General features: G+C 37.4%; 1 protein-coding gene across 1 annotated transcript; it reads right to left on the bottom strand.

The window, feature by feature from the left end:
- Positions 1-23374: 23374 nt before the first annotated feature.
- On the bottom strand, positions 23375-25487 carry LOC109097084 (transcription factor Sox-1b). The gene has a single exon (XM_019110769.2). The coding sequence runs from the start codon at positions 24942-24944 to the stop codon at positions 23937-23939; it is 1008 nt and encodes a 335-aa protein (XP_018966314.2). The 5' UTR covers positions 24945-25487; the 3' UTR covers positions 23375-23936.
- Positions 25488-27362: the final 1875 nt, after the last annotated feature.

The raw sequence follows: 27362 nt of genomic DNA, 5'->3' as shown, positions 1-27362 counted from the left end.
CTTTTTAACCTCAATGTATGTTCATGCGTTCAGTTCAGTGAAGCGTACACATACATGTGTTTTCATTGCCCGTCAGTCAGCCTGCAACGGAGAATGTCAGATTAAAAAATGGCGTTATGGGTATAGCTAGTTTGTTAAAAGGTGTAAGAGTCATTTTTGAACAATTTTTTGGGGTTAATGTTGGGGAAATGTCACAGAATAGTAAAAACAGAATGTCCTTTTTCATGCACACATTATATCTATCTATATATAGAATATATTGATGAGTATATTGATGTCAAGGTTTACAAAGGCTGAGTGGATGGATGAATGACATAATTATCTAACATGTCGACTGAATAACTTTGTTTCTGGTCCAAAAGTGTATTATTTCATTTGTATGAATGTAAAATCTGTCAAAACTCAAATACTGTCTATTTTATTGATTATCGAGGTCTGAACTTTGCATGCCGTAGTAATGGACCAACCACTGAGCTTTATCAAGCATTTGAGTCATATTCTCATTTATATAAACCACATTTATAACTTTGGTTCAAATTTTCAGTCCAGTCCAAGTGATTCACATCTACGATACCAAGTACTAATCAATGCTGGCAAATCTGAAACAAAACAAGAATGTGCTTATACATAGATTCTCAAATTATGATTTTTAAGTAGCCTATATTAATATAATGGCAGTAAACTAATTCATTTCATGTTTTTTTTTTTTTTTTTTTTTTTTTACTGTTATTTTTATTTTTGTTTTGCATTCTACTGTATTTCCTGTTTTTGTTCACTTTTACAGTTCTTTCTGGCTTCCTGAATGTAACAAAAAAGAAAAAAGCCACTGTTGTACACTAAACAAAAATCGCATAGCGTTAATTGGATAGCCGTGAATGACAACTACAAACTACCATAGCTAAAAGAAGGTGGTTCTAGAACAAATGTCCCTTCACAAATGTGTTTTCTTCTGATTTAAAACAACAGTTTGTCAGAAACAAGAACTATTTTTTTGTAATGTAGGAATAATTTGATCACTGAACGCTGTCTGCCTCAGGGGTGCGTTCAGGCACTGGCAAACACTGTATTCTGTCTGTCTAAAAAGGCTATATGGATTAGGTATTTTGTATATCTTGTGAAAAAAAAAAATCTTTTTGCTACTTTTGTATCTAGAAGATGAAGAGAACTACTTACAGTTACAGAGTAAGAATGTTACTGTTCAGTTATAAAACAACCAAATGTAAGGTCATGGGAGAAGTCAACTTCAGTAAAGATGAAAATGTAAAAAAAAAAGCTTTAACAGTCTGTTTTTTGTTTGATGATTTTAAATATGTTTGAGGTAGTTTTTAAGATGACGTGCATGGTCATTGCTCACACTGACTGTAGGAAATACACTCACTGTTTTTAAAGCAAGTGTGACCAAATATTTGATTAAATGTGTACTGCTATAACTGAAGGCTTTATTGCCTGTAGTGGGGCTTCATCTGTGCCAGCCTATTCAGAGTAACTAAATATCTAAAGCTTTTTTGTTTTATCTGCACAAAGTGTGATGTTGCTCTTAAATTTACGATATATACAGTATATATGTATACTACTGTACACTTTACAGCATATACGTATGTAGTAATATTCATGTACAGCTCCTTTTGTATAAAGTTTTTAAAAGGTTGATATCTGTAGATATGTGAATTTTTGCCAGTTTTTTTCTGTAGCTATTAACGGCAAGAAAAAGTAAACATGCTTGTAATAAAGAAAGAGATTTAAATGTTTGAAAGCCTTAGGACTTTTCTCTTTCCTTGTGACAGAAATGATTGTCAGTGAAATATCACAGCAACTAGATTTGTACCTCACAATAAGAGGCAAATTCTTCAGGTGCTAAAGTGTTTGATTTAGCTCACCATGGAAGTAATAATGAAGAAAATGCAATGGCACAACATCTGTAGTTATATAATATTACCTCAAGGTGGCAGCAAAGTGTAGCATTAAGGTTGCTTCAACAATTCACTCTCTAAATACAACCAGCTCCTTTCAGATTATTATAAATTAAATGTAAGAAATATATATGTATATATATGTATTTATATATACCCCTTTTCAGTCAGAACGATTTTGAAAAAAAGTCGAAGTATCTGCGTTTTCTGTCGCAAACTGTAAGCAAATGTAAGAATTTACACTGCATTACATGGCAGTACACAAATTTGATCCTTTGGCTTCTGGTAGTTTAACTATTCTTTTTCTTTGGCTGAGAAGACTATACTCTTTATATGAATTGTATGGAATTTAAAGTATTAACTGTTGTGTAAAAGCAATTTCACACTTGCAATCATGCTGCAGTACTGAATATTAAAATTGGAAACTGTTACCTGCGACCTTGTGTCTACGATTACAGAGCCGTGTGATAATGCTTTTAAATAGACCCACATAAAGATGTAATTACTTTGCCAAGCGTTGCTGAAAACCAGGTTATAATAATATTTCCGTATATCATGCTGATATATAGTCTAATCAACACTCAACAGGTAAGTGTCAAAATAGCATAACTGACCATTTCATTAAATTAAAATCAAATCAGGATAAATAAAGACTGTGGCCCACAGACACAGCTGGAGATATCTTGAAGTTTCAATCCTCTAAGTCTTCATTTAAAATGTTTAATGGAGTGTACATTTATGTGTTCTTAGATGTGTGTGTGTGGCCATGCTCATGGACTGGTGAAATCGCTCTATTAGATCTGAAATTGCTGTTATTTGCTGAGATTATTTATGAGTCATTTAACTTTCTGCTCTCTCTCTCTCTCTCTCTCTCTCTCTCTCTCTGGCAGCGCTAGATGGTTTGGTTCATTATTGATTTAAAATGTCTTTCAACGGTCCAGAACACATTGAGGTGCTGCTAAAGACCTCTTACTTGATTTGAGTTGGATGTCTATGATGTGATTTGACTGGAGACCACCATGGCTCCTGGAAGGGAATTTTGGTAAAGGTTTACAGTTTGCAAAACCTTTCATCCAATTTATTGGTGAATGGATTTTAAACAAAGCTCTTTCTCGGCTGATTTATAATCCCCCTTCTGAGGACAACACCATATACAGTACAGTGTGTATGTATGCATGTACATAGCATATATGGTACAGAATAAGGCCATTGGTTAAGAATGCTTTGAATGCAAAGAAAGTCAAGGACTGTGAAAGTATTCTTCATACCTATTTAAAAATGTCAGCTTTCATGCAGCAGGCTCGTTCCACTTGCCCCATCTTCACCTCTACATTTCTGTGGCAGAAAGCATGTCAAACGACAGTGAAGATTCTGACCTTGCCGTCACAGTCGTAACCTCACAGTTGCCTCCAGCACTGACCTTGAGCAATGAATGCAGCAGAGAGCAAAGCGAAGGAGCGAGAAAAAATGAGAGAAAGGGCAAGTGAGTTGTCAAATGGTCCCCTATTAACCTCTTATTATAAAAGAACAAATTGCTCTGAAATTCAATTTGATAGCGTTCCTAGAGTTCTCTCGTTAGTTTTGAAGTCCGCTGAAGGAGATGCTGAACGAGCTCACTGATACTTGTTATACTCCTAAAGCACAAGATAAATCACGACCACAATGCTGCAATCTATAGAAATGGTAGATAATGTTAAAGGTGCTATAAGTAATTACATTTTATATATATATACATATATATATGTATATTGCACGCAACCCCAGTAAAACAAATCCACCATTGGCCTATCTTAATTTCATGTTAATATTTATGCTTGTGAGCCATGTAACAGTAACGTGTTTATTAGGTGTTATATCAACAAAAAAACCACCACCTCAACAATTTATCAACAAAAAACATTATTAATAAAAAAAATCATCCATTTTTTTCAATCTTTCCACATTAATAGGCTATTTCATGTGAATCATTCATGATTACATCCAGCCTATGTAGAATACAGCAGTAAAAACTGGACTTGGTCATCTTAAGAGCTGTAAAATACATGCACATGCACTACTGATATATGCAAAGTTTTATATATAAACCACCTTTAAACTGCTTTATCAGAGACCTTCATTTGGTGTGTCTCTAAAGAGTGTCCATGAGGTTCTCCTCTGATGAAGAAAGACATGCATGTATTGCAATAAATTATATCAGAGGATAACAGACATCACTTTCAAAAGCAAGGATGGATCGAGTTGAAAGCCATCTTGATTTGAAAGCCACTATTTGCATAAGCAGACTTTAGAAGATTGAATATCAAAAGAGGAACATGCTTTATTATATTCATCATATTAAAAGGCCAAAATACGTAAGTGTTTTTAAAGACCAGTATAGAAAATGAAATCCAGCTGGAGAAATATTAGGCCTGCAAATAAAAAGAACAAGTCTCTGTGCTAAAACGGGTTGTTCTGGCTCTTTTAATTGACACAGACACTGTATGATATTTTCAAATTATGACTGAACGTTTACTCTTTCAAAGTCCTAATAAAATGGATTTTATTTTTGACAGATGGCCTTATTTAAATCTGTTGGTTTTGTCGATAACAATCTGTGCTGACAGTGTTCTGAATGTATATGCACCTGTGAGAGAGACAGAGCTACAGTCTGCATTATATAACGCATAATTACCTGTTATTGATCTGTAAAACGATTGAACTAACAGCCGGTTTTTTTTCTCTTCAGTCAAAACTTGTTTTGCTGCGTTGCCAGTGGAGGACGCTCTGCTCCTGACAACCACTCCAGTCTCAGACACATGCAATGTGCTACATATGAACAGAAAGACGACAAACCTTTGTTTGTTGTGATTTCTTAGTAAAATTATTATTTTCACAAAAGAGAAAAAAGAAATACTGATTGCTCACATTATTGATTTCCACTATTATGACGCAAGCACACGGGGACAGGCTGTTGAAACTGATGTCATAATATCAGATAATGAATAATTTTTTTAGTTTTTTTTTATCAAATTCAAAGTAACCTGGGCTTTATCTTTATATAGGCTATATATAATTTATCATCCGGCAATCATTACGTCTGAATGGAGTTTTTGAAACACGCAGACTTTTCCATGATTGCATATTATTAATTATTAAACATAAAATTAGATAAATCATCTTCCTGTAATTTATCCGGTTTGGTTCACCAAAATTAACTGACCTAATTACTGTGTTTCTTGTGAGTATATAAACCAGTGCTCTAATTACTGACAGAACTATAGCTTCCGAAATGTTGCGCCTTCGATTTCACGCATTTAAGCCTAATATGAGCGAAACGACGTCCAATTGAAATTCATTAAAAACGATAATTCGTCGAAGTAATTAACATCCCCGATGATAAACACGGGAACAATACCCTAATCAGCGGCCGGTCTGAGTTTGACTGCCCTCGGTGCTTCGCGTGATCCGCGCGCAGCAGGCCTGCTGGGCGGTGTGTGGCCATGGCAACAGGGCGCGCCTAATTAACGGCGGAATCCTTCACTTCGCTTTTCTTCCCGTCGGTCTTTCAGCGCGGGGCTAGATTGGCACTGGCCCCGGGGTTTGTGGGAACCGGGACAGCCCTTTCGCGCAAGCCCTCCTCAGGTCGACATTATTACACGGCCAATTAAGTCGGTTCAGCGGGCGCGAACTCGAGCAAACAGCAGGGGCGATTGTTTTCAGCTAAGTTAGCTTGCTAATTACTCCGTGGACTGCCCCAAACCTGGATGAATTTTGAAGGGCTCTGCTGACCCCGTCACCCCGTAATTAAAGCTTGAACCTCCCCAAAAGGAAGTCAGAACGAAAGGTTAGGAGTCTTTAAACTATACATTTATTTTTTACATTATAAGTATGCATTCATCTCTCTCTCTCTCTCTCTCTCTCTCTCTCTCTCTCTCTCTCTCTCTCTGTGTGTGTGTCTCTCCATCTCTCTCTCTCTGTGTGTGTGTGTGTGTGTGTGTGTGTGTGTGTGTGTACAAAATTGATGCTATATATGGTACATAAATACTACAAAAATATATATAACTTGTTTTAAATCCACCATTGCTTTTTCCTCCATATTCAGAAGCATGGATTGCAAAATCGTTTGCATGTAAATAGCCACACAGGAGGATTTTAGGAATAATTTATGAATAATTTACTCATTTTATGAATAAAATTTAATCATGTAATTCATAAAAAGTAGCTGTAATCTTATTGTGAGAATTTAAGAATGTTATATAATCCAATTTCAAGTATTTTTTTTTTAGTCCAGATTACATGTAATCAGTTACTACATATTCATAAAAGCATAACCATAAAACTCAGATGTAAAATAGATGCTGAGATTAAAAAAATATATAAAATATAAGTACTGTCATATTCCAAATTAATAATTATAATAAAAATGATGTATTTAATGTTAGTTAACTGCTTACAATGAGACAAGTGCACCCTGGATTACTGCAAAGATCCTTTGAAACCCATCAAATAATTAGATCATTTATTTACTATTTCCCCCATTAAAATATATTTACTGATTTTATTAACTACAATATGATGAGCAGAAGTGATGTTTGCTTGTATGTTTTCTGTTCAAATAATGGTTTCCATAGCAAACAGGCCCCGAGGTGACCAACTTAAAACAGGTGACTCGTTTTGGAAGCAAAACAAACACAAGAAGGGGATTTGGGTTGCAGGCAGCTGTGGATCCTGCACGCTCAGCTGGTGACGCACAAAGAAACAGGTGACGGCGTCGGGAAGTTTGCCCTGCAAGGGTGCCACCACGTGCTTCTTTCCCCTGGAACAAGCTCTCTCGGTAAAATCTGCACCTGGCCTGGTGGTCTTGGCAACATCGGACAACCTCTAGCAGATGTTCGCCTCTCTTTTGTCGATGACTTCGCGGTGGCTGCTCCGCGAGACAAAACTGCGGTGAGAGGTGCTCCTGCCACAGAACGCTAATCAAAAGATGACTAACATTCTTCCCCTTTACCCCACACTTCTAGAGAGTGTGAGAGGCTGCTTTCGGAGTGGGGAGCTTGGATGGGTAATTGTGCATGATTAGCAATTTTAATTACCAGGTGCTTGGGGTCCCATCTGAAAAAGTGTAAACAGGATAGCACTCAGAGCTCCTTGAACATCCCACATGACCATCTGATGCTGTGTGCTTATGCTTTGACTTTTTAAATAAAGAAATGCAAAATAAAGTAAAATATTCAAATTAACACTCTGAAACAAATACCCCATTACACTTCCTCAGGCCGTGACCATTTTTTTGTTTACAGTCCCAGAGCTTATTGTTAGTGTCATCGCCTTGAAAGCAAACTGGTGCATGCACTCCTTTCAGAAAAAGAGACAGCCATGAGCACAATCCAAGTAAATTGGGCTTTCGGTTTGAAGCGGTTCTTTTCCTCTCCAGGTCTGTTAACCTTGCAAATTCTGCCGTTTGTTTTTTGTTTGAAGGTCTTCTCAGTCAAAGCCTTGTTTTCACTGCAAATTACTAATAGAGAAAATGGGTGACAGTTCTTTGTTCGGGAATATCTTCCTTTCAAATCAAAAGAGCGAAGATTGCACAAGGCTGAGGTGCCTCTTTAGGTGAAAAGAAGTATAGTCTCACAGCGACACACACATGTCTCACACCACATACATAAAGAAATGTGTGCGCATTGACCCTATCTACTCCTTGTTCTCATTTGGAGCGGGAACGTAGCCTTGAGCGCCATTCAGACCATGGTGCGAATGACTACTATCGACCGGGTTTGCTCTTTAAAGACAAACTTAATTCATCAACACAATATGTAGAATTTATGTATTTTAGCTCTGCTGCCAGAGATCACCACAGGGCAAAGTCATTAGGATACAAACTCTCCTTTTCTCGCTGAGGTCTCTCTGATCTCACTGTATCCCGTAATAAGAACTATTCTGAAGAACCTGAGGGAGTCTTTTGTATCAGTCCAGTGAATACAACTGTGGGTCAGGTGTTTAAAGGTGAACAGAAGAATGTATTTCCAAAAACATGGGACGATTTCTGTGGAAACCAGTGTCCTTGCATTATATTGTGATTGCACCATGAATTTTTTTCTCCAATTTTCTCTATATGTGCATGGGAAAAACATATGAATCGTATGTTATTGAGTTTAAATGTGCGTGTTTGTGTGTGCAGGATCATCTCATGGGTTCCTCGGCTGCAGAGATCGTACGTGATGAAGCTTTACTCAGTCACCAGATCCGGGATGAAAGTTACCCTTTGGCTGTGTGACAGACAGGAAGAAAAGGACACTCACGCTAGTGTGAAGGTATAGTCAATTAAAGGAACAATACAGGTCAAATTAAAGGCTTTTACTGCAGGGAGTCACCGATATACACACACAAACCTGTTTAGGGATATCCGGAGTGCGTAGATTCATGTACAATGCGTCAGTACATACAAGAAAAAGATCATTTATGGAATCGGTAATAAAGATGGACTGATCTGTTGGCCAGGCTGATTAATCAGACATTATTTGGCCATTGTGAGAGTATCACCCACTGATTATATTTGAATTCAAGTTATTATGAAATTATGATTTACTGGCAGTTGTGTCAATAGATAACTGCATTTTAAGTGAATTTTGAATTAATATTGTGTGAAAAAAGTAATAATTTAAGAATTTATTTAAATGGCTCATTCACTGTGGTTAAATTGTATTATTTACACTACCGTTCAAAAACTCAGGATCAGCACAATTTTTTAAAGAAATGAACATCAAGTTTTTACAGAAATCAGCAAGTGTGCGTTAAATAGATCGAAAGAGACAGTAAAACCACTTATGTTACAAAATAATGCTTCAGAGATGTACAGCACAACTTTTATTAACCACATTTATGATGAACCAAAATCAGCGTATTAGAAGGATTTCTGAAGGGTCATGTGACACTGAAAACTACTGCAATGATGCTGAAAATTCTGCTTTGCCATCACAGGAATAAATTACATTTCAAAACGTATTATATTCCAAAAATATATAAAAATTTGCTTTCAGTTGTAAAAATATTTAGTAAATTACTGTTTTTACTGAATTGCTGATCAAATAAATCCAGCCTTGGTGAACATAAAAGACTTTCAAACTATAAAATATATACAGTAATCAGCAGTATTTGATCTCACCTCTATGTTGATCACCAGTTTGAGTACTTTTGTTAACCTAATTTGTATTACATTTAGAAATTGTTTTTAGAGAGGCATGTTAACAGTGACTTACTGTACAGTACGTTGAGAAAGTTGGTTTGACTGAGTTCAATTTTGTGTCAGTGGCTCAAGTCCTGGCTGTTTGGCTTGTATTAATGCCTATGGCGTGTGAGTCTAGTGTCCATGCTGATAGCTAATGGCCTAATCCATATCACATTACAAACAGGATGATTAAGTGCTGTCTCACAGTAGGATTATCATGGGATTATTATGGGATCAGTGGTATCTCTGATCTGTGAGATACTCTTCTCTCTTCAAGTACCCTCCCTGAGCTACATCATATCGCATCAGATACACATCAACTCAAGAGATTTCAATCAGGTCACCTGCAGACAGAACATTTCCATGGCTGTCATAATTGAAACCGGTGATTGTGATTCATGTCTTATTACAGTTTGTCAAAGACATGTTCGAAGCCATTACATTTCAAGTGAGTTTGAGGGCTTATGAAAACCAATACACATTGTGAGACTTCATAAATACAATCCAGCACTTTAAATTTGTCAGACCCGTCAACATAGGTGGCATTGTATAAAACAGTGGCTCTTTTGGTTGCATTTTCTCATTATTGCCTTCCTGAAAGGTTTTATCGGTTTCATCAGAGGCAGGTTAACGTGAGATGGTTGATGTTTGACTTCAGTAAACGCTGAAGGCCGCTTGATGCTGTGCAGATCCATAGATCCTAAACCAACCAGAACATGATCCCTGGAGCCCTCCTACTCTCAGGTTGGATTGGTTTACAGATGATTGACAGGTATATGTGATGTTTTTATTTGTCAGTGCCAACGGTTAGTATCACCTGTCGATGTGGAGTCGCTGTCTGCTCAGCTGGTTTGCCAAACACAATCATTTGCAAGTAGCAAAGTAGCTTTTATTGTGCACTTTACTGTTCAACAGATACAATCTGTAAATGAAGACTTTTATTGCATTTCACTTCAGGTAATATTATCATCATTTGCTTTTCTAAATGTAACCCACTCCATTTTGTAACGATTTTGAATGTAGCAGTTTATACAGTGAAAGAAAAGTGAGCTGGTTCAAGCATTCCTCGCTGGTTGATATTCATTAAAAAAAACTTACAGAAACTATAGGAGCACACGCACACTCACCCACAGACTCATGGTCTATTTTAAGGTTACAGATCAAGGGCCTCTCCACTCAAAAGGGGGCACTGTTACTGCATTCCAGATTACAGAGTATTATCAGGGAGCTTTCAGAATTAAAAATTAACATCACTTCTATAAACATTCATGTAATAAAATGGTTTCTAATATCAGGCCAATCACTTCAGCTATTGAAATATGATTCCACAATAGCCATTAAGTACATTTTGTTAACAAAATGAGAACGGCTGGTCCCATCCCCCTAGTTTTAGACTGTTATCATTTTAGTCATGCTGAGAATAAAAATTGAAAAGAGGAATAGTTCATTTCACTTCTCAGGTAACATCTATGCACTATGATAGACTACAAAAAGACTTCATGGAGAAAAAATAAATAAACATTGCTTTAGAATACTTGAATTCAATGTTCAGCTTCATTTTCAAACTGGAAGATCAGACAGTTCTGAAAACAATGATCTGAAAGAATAAAAAGTGTATAATGAAAGTAGGCCTGAACTACACTTGATTGCTTAAAAATGCCTAAATAAATGCTTTCTTTTAAATGATGATAATCACATTTTCATTAACATTATTCAAAATAGATTATTTCATAAATTGAAAATAAATTAATACTTTTATTCAGAAATGGCATTAAATTGATCAAAAGTGAGGGATAGATAGATAGATAGATAGATAGATAGATAGATAGATAGATAGATAGATAGATAGATAGATAGATAAAACATCACAGTTGAGTTCCCACAAAAATATTATGCAGTACAACTGTTTTCAGCATTATTAATAATAAGAAGAAGAATAAGAAATGTTTCTTAAGCAGCAAATCAGCATATTAGATTGATTTCTGAAGGATTGTGTGACACTGAAGACTGGAGCAACGATGCTGAAAATTCAGCTTTACATCACAGGAATAAATTACATTTTAAAATATATTAAAATAAGTAATTTTAAACTGTAATAATATTTCACAATATTACTGTTTTTACGACATTTGATCAAATACATGCAGCCTTTGTGAGCATGAGAGACTATTTTCAAAAACTTTAAGAAATCTTACTGACCCCAAACATTTGAATGATACATAGAGAGAGAGAGAGAGAGAGAGCAGATGGAAGGAAGGAATGAATAAAGATGGTAGATTAAAAAAAGAAGAAAAGCAGTAAAACAGAGAAAGAAGTTGTTAAGAAATAGGCATCGTAGCACTTTTTTATTATATTTTATTTTTAAAAAAAATTGTCTCCTCTAGATGTGTTTTCCTCACTAAGAGCAGAGTACCCCGTGTCGCTCACTCTCTACCTTGCTGCATATTCCTGTTCACCTGACATTAGGCCCCGGCTCAGTCCCAAAAGCAGCCTGCACCCCGCTGGGTCCATTCCATTAGATACTCCCTACACACTTTGTCTGTCATACTAAAAGCTAAGCCTGGGGAGCAAGGAGAGGTTAAAAGGTACGAAATGTGCCTCAGCCGAATGAGCGAGTGGTTTAGGAAGCTGATTGCTCTGATCTGATTGGGCAGATGGTTGAATTGTGGTATCTCTCATCTTGCTCTACAGTATATGGTAAGATTGGATAATTAGGTTCAGGTCATTGTCTTTACTTTGAATGTAAGTCATTATGAGTCCATTTAGTTATTTCCTATTGTTATGGAGGTAATTAGCCTCCCTCAGTGTACCTGACTGCTAGCAACTAAAGAAAAAAAGCCCATCAATGTCTAAAACCTGCTTCTTCTTTTTTTTTTTTAGGTGAAAAATCAGTGTAGTGAAATTTTAAGCCCTACATTCTAAATTAGACTAATGGACATTCACACCTAATAAAAGGACTTTTCAGATATTAAACATTTTAAACGGACAGAAATCCTGATATGAGAATATGTTGATTTGAGTGTTTGTGATGACAATGTATAATACAAAATCAATCAGTGTATATAGTAGTCATGATTAACATCCACTAAGTTCTTCAGAGTCCTTCTTCTGCTTTAACATCTCCACTGGTCAGAGCGATGAACTGAAGCATGGTGTCGAGGAAAAGACAGGAAGTATAGGCTAAGAATGTTTTGTTTTTTATTTAGTTAGTTTTTGAAAGATGGAGAACTATATGTCAATTCTTTCAGCAACCAAAAGCAATTTCCTCTCGTAACATCAATACAGCAATATTTCTCTCAAACACGCTTTTCAAAGGACCTTGTGGATTGTTAAAAAAGATACACTTAACTTGACTGCATCATCATTCTTAAAGTAACTTTAAAAATAAAACAGTTATATTGTGGAATATTATTACAAATTAAAAGAACTGTTTTCTATATAAATATATTTTAAAAATTATTTTTTTTTCAGTGTCACATGATTTAAAACACATTTCTCCTTAAGTCAATGCCGTTAGCTTTCTTATTACAAACAGTACAGGACAAGTTACATGTCTAACCATAGAAATACTGATATTTGCCTAACTACAACATCCAACTTCACATTTTAGCACAGTGGTTAGATTCCTCCACTCATGCAGTACAGCACCTGGTGAATCACATGGGTGACCGAGAGGTCAGGGTCGGATGTAGAAAGAGGATTTTGTGTGGAGATGAAGGTGACTGTCTCTCACACAAAGACGAATACTGCTTTCCCTGTAAAACAGGCATATGAAATGGTTTCGCAGCCAGCCAAACTTCCTGAATCCTCTTCTATGGAGAGATGCCAAACCACAGAAGAGAGAATAAGGGTAGCCAGGAAGAAGAGAAAGAAGGAGCTGAAAGAGAAAGATAGAGACAGGTGAGGAGTGAAGAGAGACAGAGACTGTGTATGTTTGGGTCTCTAATTTGTGTTTTTCTGAGGTTGCACTTTCAAAGCTCACATAGTTATAATTAATCTAGACATTAATTTTGTCTGATTCTTTTTACTTGCATCACTTAAGAAAAGCGCTCTCTCTCAATGTGTGTGTGCGTGTGCGTGTGCTTGAGATCTCTTCTGAACATTTAGAAACATGGGATGACAAAGTTAGAAGGCGTAAGCTAAACTGTCCTTTTACACTGTAAATTCTAATTGCTGTATAGAAGAAACAATAGAGATATTAATATGATTTGTGATGCTACTGTGTGCAAACACAGCACCAGTGTGTTAAAATAAATAAGAATAAAAAGAACATATCAGCTCATAAAAGACATATCAGTTCTTCTAAAGAAAATCATAGGCTTAATGTTTCTGTCTTGATCCAGCGTTTTTAACCAGAGGCTCCCTTCAACTTCTCCAGGGGGTCTGTGAAGAACATTATCTTTAAAACATGCAGAATGTTCTAAGAAATCAATAGGAGTTTAACATTTTAGGAACATTTAACTTTCATAATAGAGGGTTTCAGAGAAAATCTGGCTGATAGACTGAAGACAGTAAAAATGCTGTTCTGTATGGATTTGCTGTAGGTGCTAAGGTATATTTTGATGCATTAGAGCTGATCAGTAAATCAATAAACAACTAGAGAACAACCAACAGGCTGTAAAAGTCTTTTCAAGTATAGATATTTAAATAATATGAATATGAATAGCCTATTAGTGTGTGAACATTAAAAATCAAGAATAGGAAAGGGCAATAAAAAATAATAGCCGAGAAATAGTTTGAGAGATCTTCCACCGCCTGAAACACGTTGATTACCGAGACCGAAGGGCAGCAGCACGCAGCGTTCAATTAGTCAACCAATTAGCGCTGGTCCGAGCGCGGCGGGTGCGCGGCGCTGTGTGACCGACAGGTCTCGCCGAGCAGCCTTTACAGCGCTAGCGTCCGTAGCAAGCTTGATTTCTGGGGCTCCGGTGGGCAGTCAGGATGTTATTATCGAGGTCTGGAGTCAGCGGCTTAAAGTGGCGACCGTGGTTTAGATTCGAGACGCACGCAGCGCGGCGGTGCGGTGAGCGCGAGATCAACGCCATTTACAACGTGCGACAAATGTGGACTCTCGCGCACGCAGGGTGGGTCCAATACCGCGTGACTTCTGAGAACAAAAGCAAGCGTCAAAATCTGCATTTAAAACAAGTCATTTCTTAAAGTGGATTAGCCGTGATCTCTCATAAATTCATCGAGTTATGTAATTTCTGTAAACTAATAAAATCCCATAGGTGGGTCTTATAAAACATGTCCAGGTCAAATACAGTCTTAAAAATAAAGGTTCTTTATTTGCATCTATGGTTTCACGAAGAACCGCTAACACAAATGGAACGTTTCAATTACACAAAAGGTCCTTATAATGAAACAAGGTTCTTCAGATGTTTATTTAAATGTTCTAAAATGGTTCTTTCAAGAACTGTGCACTGAAAGGTACTTTGGGGAACCAAAAATGGTTTTTCTATGACACCACTGAGAACAAATTTTCAAAAAGGTTCCAAAAAAAGTTTTGGCAGTGATGCAGTGAAGAGCCATTTTTTGGTCCACCCCAAAACCTTATTTTTTCTAACTGTGAAGATTTCTCCATCGCACACCTTTTTTCTCGTTCCTTATATATGAACAGTTTCAATTCTAAAAAATTACCATTAAATGTTCTATATCAAAAAAAACCTTTTCCACTAAAAAGAACCTTTTTTGCAATGTTCCATTAAAGGTTCTTTATGGAACCATCAATGCTAAAAAATTATGTTTAAATATTCCACATCAAATACTGAAAACAAATTAAGACTATTAATGCCATAAAGATTATTTTAATGACAATTAATTATATTTTATTTTTAGTTCTATTTAATAAGCTACAGTAAAATACATTACAAAATTATTGTCTTAAAAGACTTACTTTTTTAAACAAAATTGTAATTTTTTTTTTCTTTCATTTTATGACATTACTTTTTTTTATTTTGTTTTATTAGATTCATGCCTTCACTAACTTAAATATTAATATATTATAGCACGCTAATAGGTGAGTGTTTTAACTACAAAAACAAACAGCAGCAAAACAAATGGCTTTAAAACGTGTGTGAGCACACTACTTTCAGAGTGCACTGCTTTTTCTCCAACATGGCAGCTGACTCAATGGGAAAACAAAGGTCAGAACTTTTAGGAAATGTCACTCATTTCATCTCTTGCCACTTAGTGGCCTGTTTGGCAGGAGGGGGCTTGGCCTGCTCCCGGTCACTGGGGGCAACGGAATAATGAATCACCACGGCAGCGAGGCTCTGCTCTGCCTGAAAGCATGGAGGCAGCCAGAGCAGCACGGCGGGACACTATTGTGGCTCGGCCTGAACTATAGGCACACCAAGCAGGCAGGAGGTCTGGAAATAGTTACAGTCAAATACAGGCATACTGATCAAGAATACAAGAGGTCTGCTATCCCCACGGGCTAGAAGAGGGTATTTTTTTCCTTTCCTCATCCCTCCTTCCCTCTCACTCCCGGCCCCCTGATCAGATAAAACATACTGTAACAGCACTTAGTCTTTGGCAAATTGCCGATTGTTGCAGATTTTAGAGATGTCAGTCATTGTATTGAGGCGGAAGCTTAGCGTTATACTGAGGCATGTGACTGCTAGTGTATGGACGTATATTAGTATTGCAGTAGTTCTGGTGTGGTGGTACAGTCAGTGGAGCAGTGACAATGATAGGGGAGTTGGGTTGTGCCAGCTCAGTGCTCTTTCTGCCCCAGGTGAGGGCAGACTGATCAGATGATTATTTCTGAAGGGGTAAACAGCATCTGAAATAGAGCCGCCGCAATTACCTGAGTTTCAGGTAATCAAGGTAGAGCTGAATAAAGGGCGCAGTCTGCGGTCCTCCACCTCACCTCAGACTCCATTACCTGTTCTCTTTCAGACAGAATAATAAGAGCACAGAAACCCTAACCAGACCCTCGGTACGAAATCTGGTTGTCTGTCAAGTTCATTGTGTCAAGCAGCACAGATATGGTTCCACTAGTCTGAAACAAGACCTCAGGTTTGGGGTTTAAAGAATCAAAGAGCTTCAAGATTGAGACTTGACCCCAGATCAGGGATAAACTGTCACTTGTATGTGTGTGTGTATGACCTGAACATCCCTTTAAAGCTTCATGATTGCAAATCCCTCTAAGTGTCTGCGTATGAGGGTCAGAAAGTCAGTGCCATGAATGTAGAACGTTATTTACAGTACATCATAAATTTATTGTGTGCATATGGAATAACTATGGTTTTTTATGTTTTGAAAGACATCTCTTAAGCTTTTCAAGGGTGGGTAAGTAATACAGTAATATTGTGAAATATTTACATCCAGTCTTGAGTGTCATATGATTCTTCAAAAATCATCCTAATATGCTGATTTGGTGATCAGTTGTTATCACTTATTATTAGTGCTCAAATACTAACAATGGTTCTTTTATCATCACTGTTATCATCACTGCTTCATACTTTTTGTAGAAAGGGTGACATTTTTTGATGAACACAAAGTTCAAAAGAAAAGCATTTATTTGAAATAGAAATCTTTTGTAGAATTAAAAATGCATTTACTGTGTCTTTTATTCAATTTATTGTGTCCTTGCTGAATAAAAGTATTATTGTTATGAACTTTTTAATGACTTCAAACTTGTGTATCCTGATTTCTACAAAGGTGGAATGTGACACTAAAGACTGGATTAACTGCTACTGAAAATGTAGCTTTGCCATCACAGGAATTATTCAATTTAAAGATATATTCAAATTTAAAATTATTATTTTAAATTGTAATAATATTTCACAATATTACTGTTTCCACTGCATTTTTGATTAAATAAATGCAGCCTTGGAGAGAATAGATTTCTTTCAAAACCCTAAAAATATTTATTATTACACACTTTTGACCAGTAGTGTTTATTATTTTTATTATTTTTATATTTTCTTCTTATGCTTCTCTCAAGGTTGGAAACATTGAAGCTGGACCTCAGGGATAACTGCTATTTACTTTTATTATTCCTTGGTCATGCACACTCTTTTAACACTCTTCCCTTTTTCTCTCCTCTATTTGCCTTTGTTGTCTAATTTTTTCGATGGTCTTGAAAAGTCATCAAGCTTCCCTCACCTGCTCCAGTTCTGCTTAATCCCCACCCAAACCGTTTTAGCAATGCTTACCAATTCACTCATTAGATGAAGAAACACGTTTAAAACATCATATTTCATCAGTTCAATCAGTATTTTTAGAGTGTTTTACAATATGAATGTTGGTTCATTTTAGTTAGGTCTTGAAAAATTTTCACTGCTTAAACATTAGCGAGACAAACTATAGAAGCATCTAGATTTAACTAGCACAATCTCTTTTATTTTCCTTAAATTATGCTTAATACCATGAATTGGTAGATCAACCAGTTAACTAATTCACTAAATTTGGCATGAATCAGTTTTTTTATCCAAAAATCTGGATCAACTTGCAGGTCTGAATCTATAACCATTTAGCACAACTTTAACCGTTAGTCTACATCATATTAGTTTTTAGATTAATTTCACTTTGCACAATATTGGCAGTGTGTTTGTGTGTGTGTCTTATTTTCAATAACATGCATGTGGTTAAGTAAATCCAAGCTTAGGATTTACATATACTGTAGAAACCCATGAAAAATTCAAGAAACATGCACACAACTAGACCCACACAGATACTCACGGGCGTAATGCCCATTGGCCACAGTGGGGTGCGTGCCACCCTAAACTCCATCCCAACCAAGAAAGCACCAAATGGCACTACACAAGAGCAAGACTTTGACTTCATCTCATGATTAAGAGGTTATTATGTGCTAATGAACTGCCCCATGAGGCAACAGAATGTTCTGGCTGTTTTTTTTGTGCCCTCACCCGCTGGCATTTCATGGGAAGCACTACAGAATTACACGCTAGGCATCATAAATTGGGCTAATTTACAGCCTTTTATTTTTTGGCAGCTCTGACCAACCAAAGCCAAGAGCCAGAAGAGGTCAGGTTTTGCCCACTGGCCAACAGCAAATTGCAGTCAATTGCAAATAGGAAGGGTGAGCACTTAAAAAAAATAATAAAATAAAATAAAAAATGGTGATTGGAAAACTTACAAATATAACTTCAGGTTGCCCTTTGGTCAGCACCAAAGAAAAAGGCTGACATCCGTTAATTGCATATTGTGTGAACAGAATTAGTTGATTTTATGCCCTAACCCTTACAAGAAAAAAAAAAAAAATCAGAACAAAAATATATAAAATACTTATTGTTTTCTGTTTCCATTTAACAACATGAAAGTAAACTATTTTGTGTGAATATGCGTATCTATAGCATGATTTATACGCAGAAACTGACTTTGGCGTGCATACGATACGGACGTGTTTGACGTGCATATAATACGCGCCTACCCCAGACCCATCAGCCTACCAATTGCGTATCATATGCACGCCAGAGTCCATTTCTTAGTATTCATAGTAAGCCAAACAGAAACAGAAAATCGTGCTATTTAAACGCGCATTCATGAGATCGGGTTAGTACATTTAAAATAAGTGGAAGCGAATGACACAAATGGCCCGCGCTTCTTATGTTGAAAATAAGATGGACACTGATAGGTGGAGAGAGTTGAGACAGGGGCTGCCTGTCCTAAATCAAAGTTTGAGCTGAGATTTGAAATATGTATATTCTGGTCACTTTGTATCATATTCTGCTGCTAAACTAAAAACATATTAGTAGCCTAGCAGACCAATGCCTTAAAGTAAAACCTGGTGTAAGAAATTGTTTGTTGGCTGTTTGACACATTTGTAAGCGACACCTTTCAGCATGTTGGATTTCAGCACCTGGACAGCTCCAGTCGCGCACTTACTGATTATTGGTCGGTATGACATCGTAAAGTTTAGTGTTGCTTTAATCTTTTGCCCTTTTCAATTTATGTATATTTAAATCTTTCCAATTTCTTAAGCGCAACTGTTTCAGATGCCTGTTTAGTTGAGACCATTTAGGCTTCTGCTCACGAATGCAAAATAGTATCCTGGTTACTACAGAGATGCAGCTGCGCGCGGAAAGCGGTGAAATCCAAAGAACAATTGAGAGCTCTGTTCGCCATCTTCTCGCCTTCTCCGGGCTATTTGCATAGTCCGTTCTGGTTGACTGACTGCCATAGACCGTCCGGGAGACCTCTTTTGTCCGTTAATCAGCAAGTGACAGTAGGGTGACAACTCTCAGGTGACGGATCTCCTTTTGAGGAGCGTTATGTAGAGGAGACGTCGAGAGATTCCAATGATATAGTGATCGCTCTTGGTTTATCTAATTCTGTTCTGAAAACGTTTTAAAATCAATCGATATTTAAACCCACACGCATATAACTGTGGACATAAGTAGCATTCTTAAGGACAGCAGTACAAAATTGCTGTCAGCTCTTGAAAAGTAGGGTAGATGCAAAATAATTAACCTACTAAAGACGTGAGGCTACTTAGACCTTTGCTTGCGGTTTAAAAAAAATCCATATTTTGAACTAAGGATGTCTGAGATAATAAAAATATATATATAGCCTTTTTATTAAAACTAGTTATTTAAAACACGTGTAACAAGTTCTAAAAATGTTATCTTTCTCAAACTTCCCAAGGTCAACTATTTTTCAAGGTCAAATATTTTTGAGTCACGAATAACCAACAGTTTTTCAAATAGGACTATTATTCATTTCTGAAACTATTATTTATTTCAAGATTTCCAGCATTTTATTGTGATTTTTATCATCAACAATCTCAGGAAAACTTCTTAAAAGAAATCAATAATAATAATTACCTTCAAACTTATTTTAATTCTGATATGTATTCAAAGCGTATGTAAGTATTTAAAGTAAAGTATTTAAGCGCCTCAGATGAACTACATATCAAAGTCTTATTGGGTGAGGCTGTTTTGGGTGTTCACAACTTTCAGCTTCATCCGCGAATGCTCCAACCAGGAACTTACCCTCTCGTGCACCTGCATCGCCTCTCATTGCCTTCAGGAATTCGCTGATGCTTGTAATCAGCTTTGTAAGGCCAATGAGTGCACGGATGAGCGACACTTCCCAACGGCACAGTGAGTCGCGCAGGCCCGCTGAATGACAGTCAGTGTGGGGCGCCGTTCCAAAGCCGCCACGCTGCCAAATTCCAACAGAGTCTCTCACAATCACTTCGCCGCAGGCCCCCGCACAGGCGGACACTGGTAACAGGGGAAAGTAAGAGTGTGTGCATGCGGGAAAAGAGACCGAGAGAAAGAGATAACTCGCTAACTACCAATGGCTAGGCTTCCCAAATGCGTTGAGCAGAACTTTAGTCAGACGTAGTAGCCACTTAATCTGTACTGCACGTTTCCTATACGAGAATCGTACGTAAGTGCGTTCGTAAATTCACCAGAGCCTCGGACCACTCGTAAACCAATTACGTACTTAAAGGGATCCTACTCCTTGCGTTCAATTTGTCAGAAACAAAGACACACTTAATAAATTATGCATTTAGCTAATTTTTCAGTCATTACAAACTGCAAAGCTAATTTAGGAGTTGGTTAAAACAGCTTTTACAAACATGACAAACGAAAGTATTATGTAGACCGGCTTAATAGGCTAAATTTGGATAGGCCTATATTACATAACAAAGGAAATTTAGGTAAGAGCGTGTTAAATGTTATCATCATCTTTATCCCCGATGTCAGGTTTAGATCATGACAATCTCATGTTGTATATTTTTCAACGATCTATGAAAGATTATCTTAAAAAGCAGCAATTGCAACTATTCACATACAGTAAACAGCACATTGCTTTGATAAACTCGAAGATGGTTATATGAACGTGAGAGAAGAATGTTGAAAAGAAAAACTAAAATATCACCTAAAATATATTTTGTGGAACGTGTTAGCACAGTTTTCAGGTTTCATTCAGTAAACATTTAACCACGTCTGAAACGACTGTAGCGCATAACGTCTCGTGTCTCTTGGAGGGTTTGTGGATTAGGAAAAAAAGACCGCGAGATTGTTAAACATGTCAACGTGTAATTGCACGATAAGGCCCGCGCAAGGAATTTATTGGCCCAGTTGCTTTTTCTATTCCCCGCTAATCTGGCGCCGCACATTCGTGCTCTGCAATCTGTCTCCGTAATCTTCCGTAGCAGAACGGCAACCGGCTTTTTTTCTGAGGAGGCAAGAAAATATGCGGGGGTATGATAAACCCGATGCTAATTAGGAACATTTAGGACAGTGGGTGCAAAGGATTGCCGGTTTTACAAATGACAAAATACAAGCCCATTTTGACTATTTCACTTTATAACATCGTGGTGTAAATGTGATAAAGGTCTGTCTGTCTGTTATAGATTTATTGGTGAGATTTGCGGTTGTATTCCTTTTCTTCTGCCAGGAAACGGTGGGGGTGAATAAGGTGAGGTTTGCCAGTCTGCTGGACGGGTGCCCATGCTGGGCTCACTCTTTTTGTTTCTGAATGCAAATCCGCGTTGCTATGAACAGCAATGTTGTGTATTGCCATATCCTTGTGATGCGAGAATAGGGCTTAGTGTATATAGTGTGATAGCATTTATTTAAAAACAAAATATGTCGCCTTAACCGTACATTTAAACAGCTAAAAACAAGGAAATAGTGCGCAAATAGACTAATGGAATAAGCGAGTTTCATTTTTTGTTCTTAAACTAACCTGTTTTTGTTAAAAAACATTCATGTGAAACTTCGTCGACATTCTCACGGTCGTCTGCGAAGTTAAAAAAAAGGAAACCAAAAGAGGTTCAGAGACCTCCCTGAATCCTGCTACTTGTTGCGAGAAAGCTCCCGCGTCACGTCACTCTTCCGGGTGTCATTGTAATAAGAAAGAGACTTGTCGCTGACCCGGGGGTTCAGCTTTTAGGGTTGTTTAATCCTCCTCTCTCCCTGACACAAAGCACTCTCTGCCACGCACTCTGCATTCATCTTAATCCCACTGACACCCCACGGAGGATACGAGCAACATTTGCTTGATGGCCCACCAGTGATTCAATTATAAGAAAATAAGGTTGTCAATTTTAGTTAAAAAAATAAATTAAAATAAAAATAAGCCAGAAGGCGAAAAAAAATAGAGTTCTGCTTAAACCGCATATCAAAAGTGGAAATAAACTAACATTCATGGGTTTAGAACGCAATTATTTAATATCCGGTAATATAGTCATGAGTGGCTCGCGGGTTACCCAGGCGGATTTAATTGAAGTGGAGCGGATTTAAAGCATATGTCTGCACAATCCGGGGCTCACGGGGGAAAACAGGGGTTGGTCCATTGAACAATGAATAATGTAGTTCGCTCTCTATTTGTTGTTTGTCGTTTTTCATTGGACACTCTTTATTTTGAGAAGTCTTGAACTTTGACCTCCATCATATGCTTCAAGACACAGCAACGTCACGGAAGGCTTCCTAAATTAAGAAAAATACAGAAGGTTTCATTACTGTAAAATAGCTTTGTAAGCTTTACCGCGATTAAAGCAGCTGATCACGCTTAACAAAAATAGTGGCATCAAATAAATAGTAATTATCCAGCGATCTGAAGTAGTTTCATTTAGACAGACACAACCACGAGCTTCAAGCCTGAGTGGAGATCTCTTAAGTGTCTAAAACTCATTTAAAGAGACCATCAATCAAATAAAATATTTTATACATTAGGGTTTCTACCCGATTACTGTAAATGTTCCTTCATTTAAAAAAAAAAAAAAACGTTAAATGTCTAATCTAAATTATTTGATAAAGTAAATGTTATTGCAACGTAATAATGAGAATTGTTTATAAAATAAAAACGTGATTTATAATGATTATAATAATAATAATAATAAAAACAAAATATCCGTAAAGTGTCTTATAAAATTTCAGTTTTCTTTTAAACTCAACTGATAGGATTTTCAGCAGATCTGACATAGATATTTCAGTTTCTGAATTTGGTTATATTTTTATATTTTATTTCTGACTGACTACGTGCTAAAAAAAAAAAAAAATTATATTTGCTCCTATAAAATTAAAATAATCATCTGCTCAAAATATTTCCTATTTAAAAATTTATTCTTGCACACTGTTCTGTCAAACTATATTTAAATAAAAAAGGCTTACATTTGATCAAATAGACTGCAACTATGCCCGGTTTCGTTGTTTACACAGACATATAAACGTTTTCACATTGGAACATTAACTCTGTTTCCATCTGCTTAATCGCGAGTCCCGTGGGATAAAAAAAAACAAACAAACAAAAACAAAACAACACAGCAAACTAACTTTTCAGAATCAGAGCAAAAGCAGTGAAATTTATTCTTCTCACATCAACACAAAAACGTTTTCCTTTTATCCGGGCAAATCCGAATTATATTTACAAATGTGTATCAATCTTTCTCTGTAATATATTCACAATGTACAAGGAAAAATACAACAAACAAATAAGGAATAGATCAAATACAGTAACTCACGTGTTGTCAAATCAAAGTGGGATCGAGAAAAAAAATCGTAGAAAACTTTAAAAACGTTGTCATTTGACTATATTTTACACTGAAGCACCCACTCTTTTTCATGTCTTAAACACAGTCTCTCTCACTCGCTTTCTCTCTCACACACACAAACACACACAAAAGAAGAATTAATCCCTCGCAAATGTGTAAAGCTCACGCATATTGTGTGATTTCGGACAAATTATTCAGACAACATCCCTTCAGTTTAAGTATTATATTTAAATAATATCACCTTCAAAATTTACAAGAACAGACATTCTGTACAAAAAAAGGTAGTTATGCTCTAAAAGAGGTAAATATTTGGTTATTTGAGTCTGAATACGAAATCTGTTCATATGTGTGTCAGTGGAACGGTTCCGTTTACGCTCGTCGCGGAACTTTGATAGTGCTGCGGTACAGCGTGAAGTCTGCTCTGAACTGACGGGTCCCCTGCCTCCGCCGCCGGTAAATACATGCTTATCATCTCTCGCAAGTCTCCTGGACAAGGGGCTCGAGAGTGAGCTGTAACGGGAGGACTTACGCTCGGCTCCGATTTCACCAGCGAGCCCAGCGCGCCGATGGCTCCAGATGAAGCCACGCTGGAGTTTTGGTGTTGCGCGTAGGATATTCCCCCATAGCCTGACGGCGAGGCACTCATATAGCTCTGAGAGTTTGAGATGGGGCTGTACTGGAGAGCCGTCATTTCGTAGCGGTGCATAGGCTGGGGATTGTGTGGATGGTGGTGATGGCCGTGGTGGTGATGCGCTCCAGTGCCTGGGTGCTGGCTGTAGGCGAGCTGAGCCTCCTGCATCATCGCGGCTGCAGCCGCGGCCGAGTACGCGCCGTTGGTCCAGCCGTTCATGTGCGCGTAGCTCGCAGCGGTGCCGCCGGCGTGACCCACCGGACTCTCCAACCTTTGGCCGACCCCCGCCGCACCCATTCCCAGACCAACGCCGCCTCCGCCACCGGATCCGGCGAGCAGGCCACCTGCCAAAGAGTACTTGTCCTTCTTGAGCAGCGTCTTGGTCTTCCTCCGTGGTCGGTACTTGTAATCCGGATGCTCCTTCATGTGCATGGCGCGCAGTCTTTTCGCCTCGTCAATGAAGGGTCGCTTTTCCGACTCGGACATGACTTTCCACTCCGCTCCGAGGCGCTTGCTGATCTCCGAGTTGTGCATCTTTGGGTTCTCCTGAGCCATTTTTCTGCGCTGACCCCGAGACCACACCATAAACGCGTTCATGGGTCTCTTGACGCGGTCTTGGTTAACTTTGCTGCCGCCGTTGGGTCCCGTATGGCCCGTGTTTGTGTTAGTCTGGGCTCCCGGGGAATGCAAGTCCGTTTCCATCATCATGCTATACATTCACCTGATTTTAACTAACTCAGCTCACACAGAAACATTCACGCGTCCCCGTTCCCTGGCAGGCACACACTTGCAGAACCTCTTAATAACAAAAGAGGCCACTGGAACAGGATCGGTACAATCCAGACAGAGGACAGAGAGTAACTTTGCGGCTGCTCGTCTCCCTTTGTTTTATTCTAACTTCCTCTCGGGGTGATTTTCACATCCAGTGCAGAATTGTCTTTGAGCTACTTTCGACGGTGGGCTTGAAAAGTTAGTGGGAGAGCGGCCATGTGATGCGCGTTGACAGGGAATAAATGAGTGAGAGAGAGCCAATGGCGTTTGAGGACGGGGCAGATTTGCATATGGCTCGCGGTCAGGTGACGCAGCGCGCTCGCTACAGGCGCAGCTGAAGGGTCTTTCTGCGGCGCGCGGAAGGTAAACAGTTGGCTACAAACCACTGCTGACAAATGTTATTTGGGGTAAATGATCTCCAAATGATCATTTTGCCCCTTTTGAAACGCCGGAGCCTGAACTTTAAATAAGCAATGATTTTTATTGTCAAGTAACATATCCTAAATGGTTTTCTATCAGAAGAAAATAAATAAAATCTTGTTAAGTAAACCACAATAATTATATTGATAAGCTTTTTCAGTCATTTTAATCATAACAATACGTAAACGTTTTTTATTCATTAATCCCAAATAGGAAAGAGATAAACGTCTCCGCAAACAGACGTCTTATAGAATATTTTATATACAGGCTTATATAAATTTATCCTCACACACAGTTTCTCAGTAGGCTTTATTTTCCAGTATTATCACAGTTTTCCTGTATTTATCACAAGTCCCTTAGAATAAATTGATGCCACATGTGTTTTCCTGTTGTGACGGTTGCTAAGAAACAGGTGCCTCACACCCAGTGCATGTACCATGTGTGCCCTTTTGTCATCAAGTGCAAAGTGGGGAACAGCTAAAATTGTTAGTGTGCAAAAAAAAAAAAAAAAAAAAAAAAAAAACCCGGTAATTGGTGTAACCTGCCATATTCTTTTCCTACACTGGAGTCATTTCCTATAGCGCTTTTTTCATGATATGAAACGTTGACTTAATGCAATATCACAACAAGTACGAAGTCTAAATTCATCCCAATTTATTTAACAATAAGTATAAATAATGAAAATAAATCCTCTATTCAATTCGACATCTCTGGAAAACAAGGTGACAAGATCTCCCACATTTATGAAGCCCATTTTATAAGCACTACGCGTAGCCTACTAAAACGTGCACTGCGCTTGTTTTGACATGACTGTCATTAATTTTGTCAACAAAAGGTGCAGATAAAAAGGCAAAATATAGTCACATCGTTCTCTACATTAATTTACAGACTGTGATCGCCGTCTACTGGACGCAAACATACGAAACCCCGAGCAAGTTCCCTTTTACAGTTTAATCACACATTTATATGTGCGAGTTTTAATAGATCATTAATACAGTATGGAAAATCAAAGGATCACAGAGAAACTTGGAAAATGTTGCGAGGTTCTTCAGAAACCCCGTTCAAACGTGAAAAGGTGATATTGAAGGGAGGCGTTGAGGGAGTTGCAGGCGCTTCGCTCAGATTTCACAGAAGAGTTGCTCAGAATATCTCCATTAATTGTGAACTGAGGCGAAAAATAAATATCGCGGACTTAATGTGTTAATCATCATACCCATCAGAGAAAGTGGAAAAGGCGTTGCCATTAGTCAATTATGCGGTATTTGTAGGATTACACAGCAGGTTTAACAATGGTCTCCGGATACTGACCATTTAAATCAATAAATGAAGGACTAACTGTAAGTGTCCATCGAGAAAAAAGGTGTGACTCCGGTCCAGATAAAATGAAAACATAAATTAGACTTCGGGAAATACTCCTTTTTTGAGCTGGTTGTGTCTTTTTCATCCAGCAGTCCAGATGAAAAAAAAAATATCGATCCGACATTTATATGTAGGCTTATATATATATATATATATATATATATATATATATATATATATATAGGACTAGTATAAATATATAATATATATATATATATATAAATATATATATATATATATATATTATATAGGACTGTATAATAATATATAGGCCTATATATATATATATATATATATATTATATATAGATATATATATATATATATATATAATAGATAGATAGATAGATAAAGAAAAACAGTTTAACAACAGAATTTATTATTATTATTGATTATTAATTTAATAATGATCATAGCAATGCAAATCAGAGTTCCCACTTGTGTAATGATTTATTTTGAATCAGGATTAAGAATAATTGATATAGGAAGAAAAAAAGTGTGAAGAGAAAATCTATGTAGAAATAGATAAATGCTAAAAAATATATATATAATGGAAATCACACTATAAGCTTAGTGAACTGCAAGA

This window comes from Cyprinus carpio, chromosome B1, assembly GCF_018340385.1.
Source record: "Cyprinus carpio isolate SPL01 chromosome B1, ASM1834038v1, whole genome shotgun sequence".
Taxonomy (NCBI): domain Eukaryota; kingdom Metazoa; phylum Chordata; class Actinopteri; order Cypriniformes; family Cyprinidae; genus Cyprinus; species Cyprinus carpio.
Note: the sequence above shows the minus strand (reverse complement) of the source record. Positions and strands in the feature narration are given on the sequence as shown.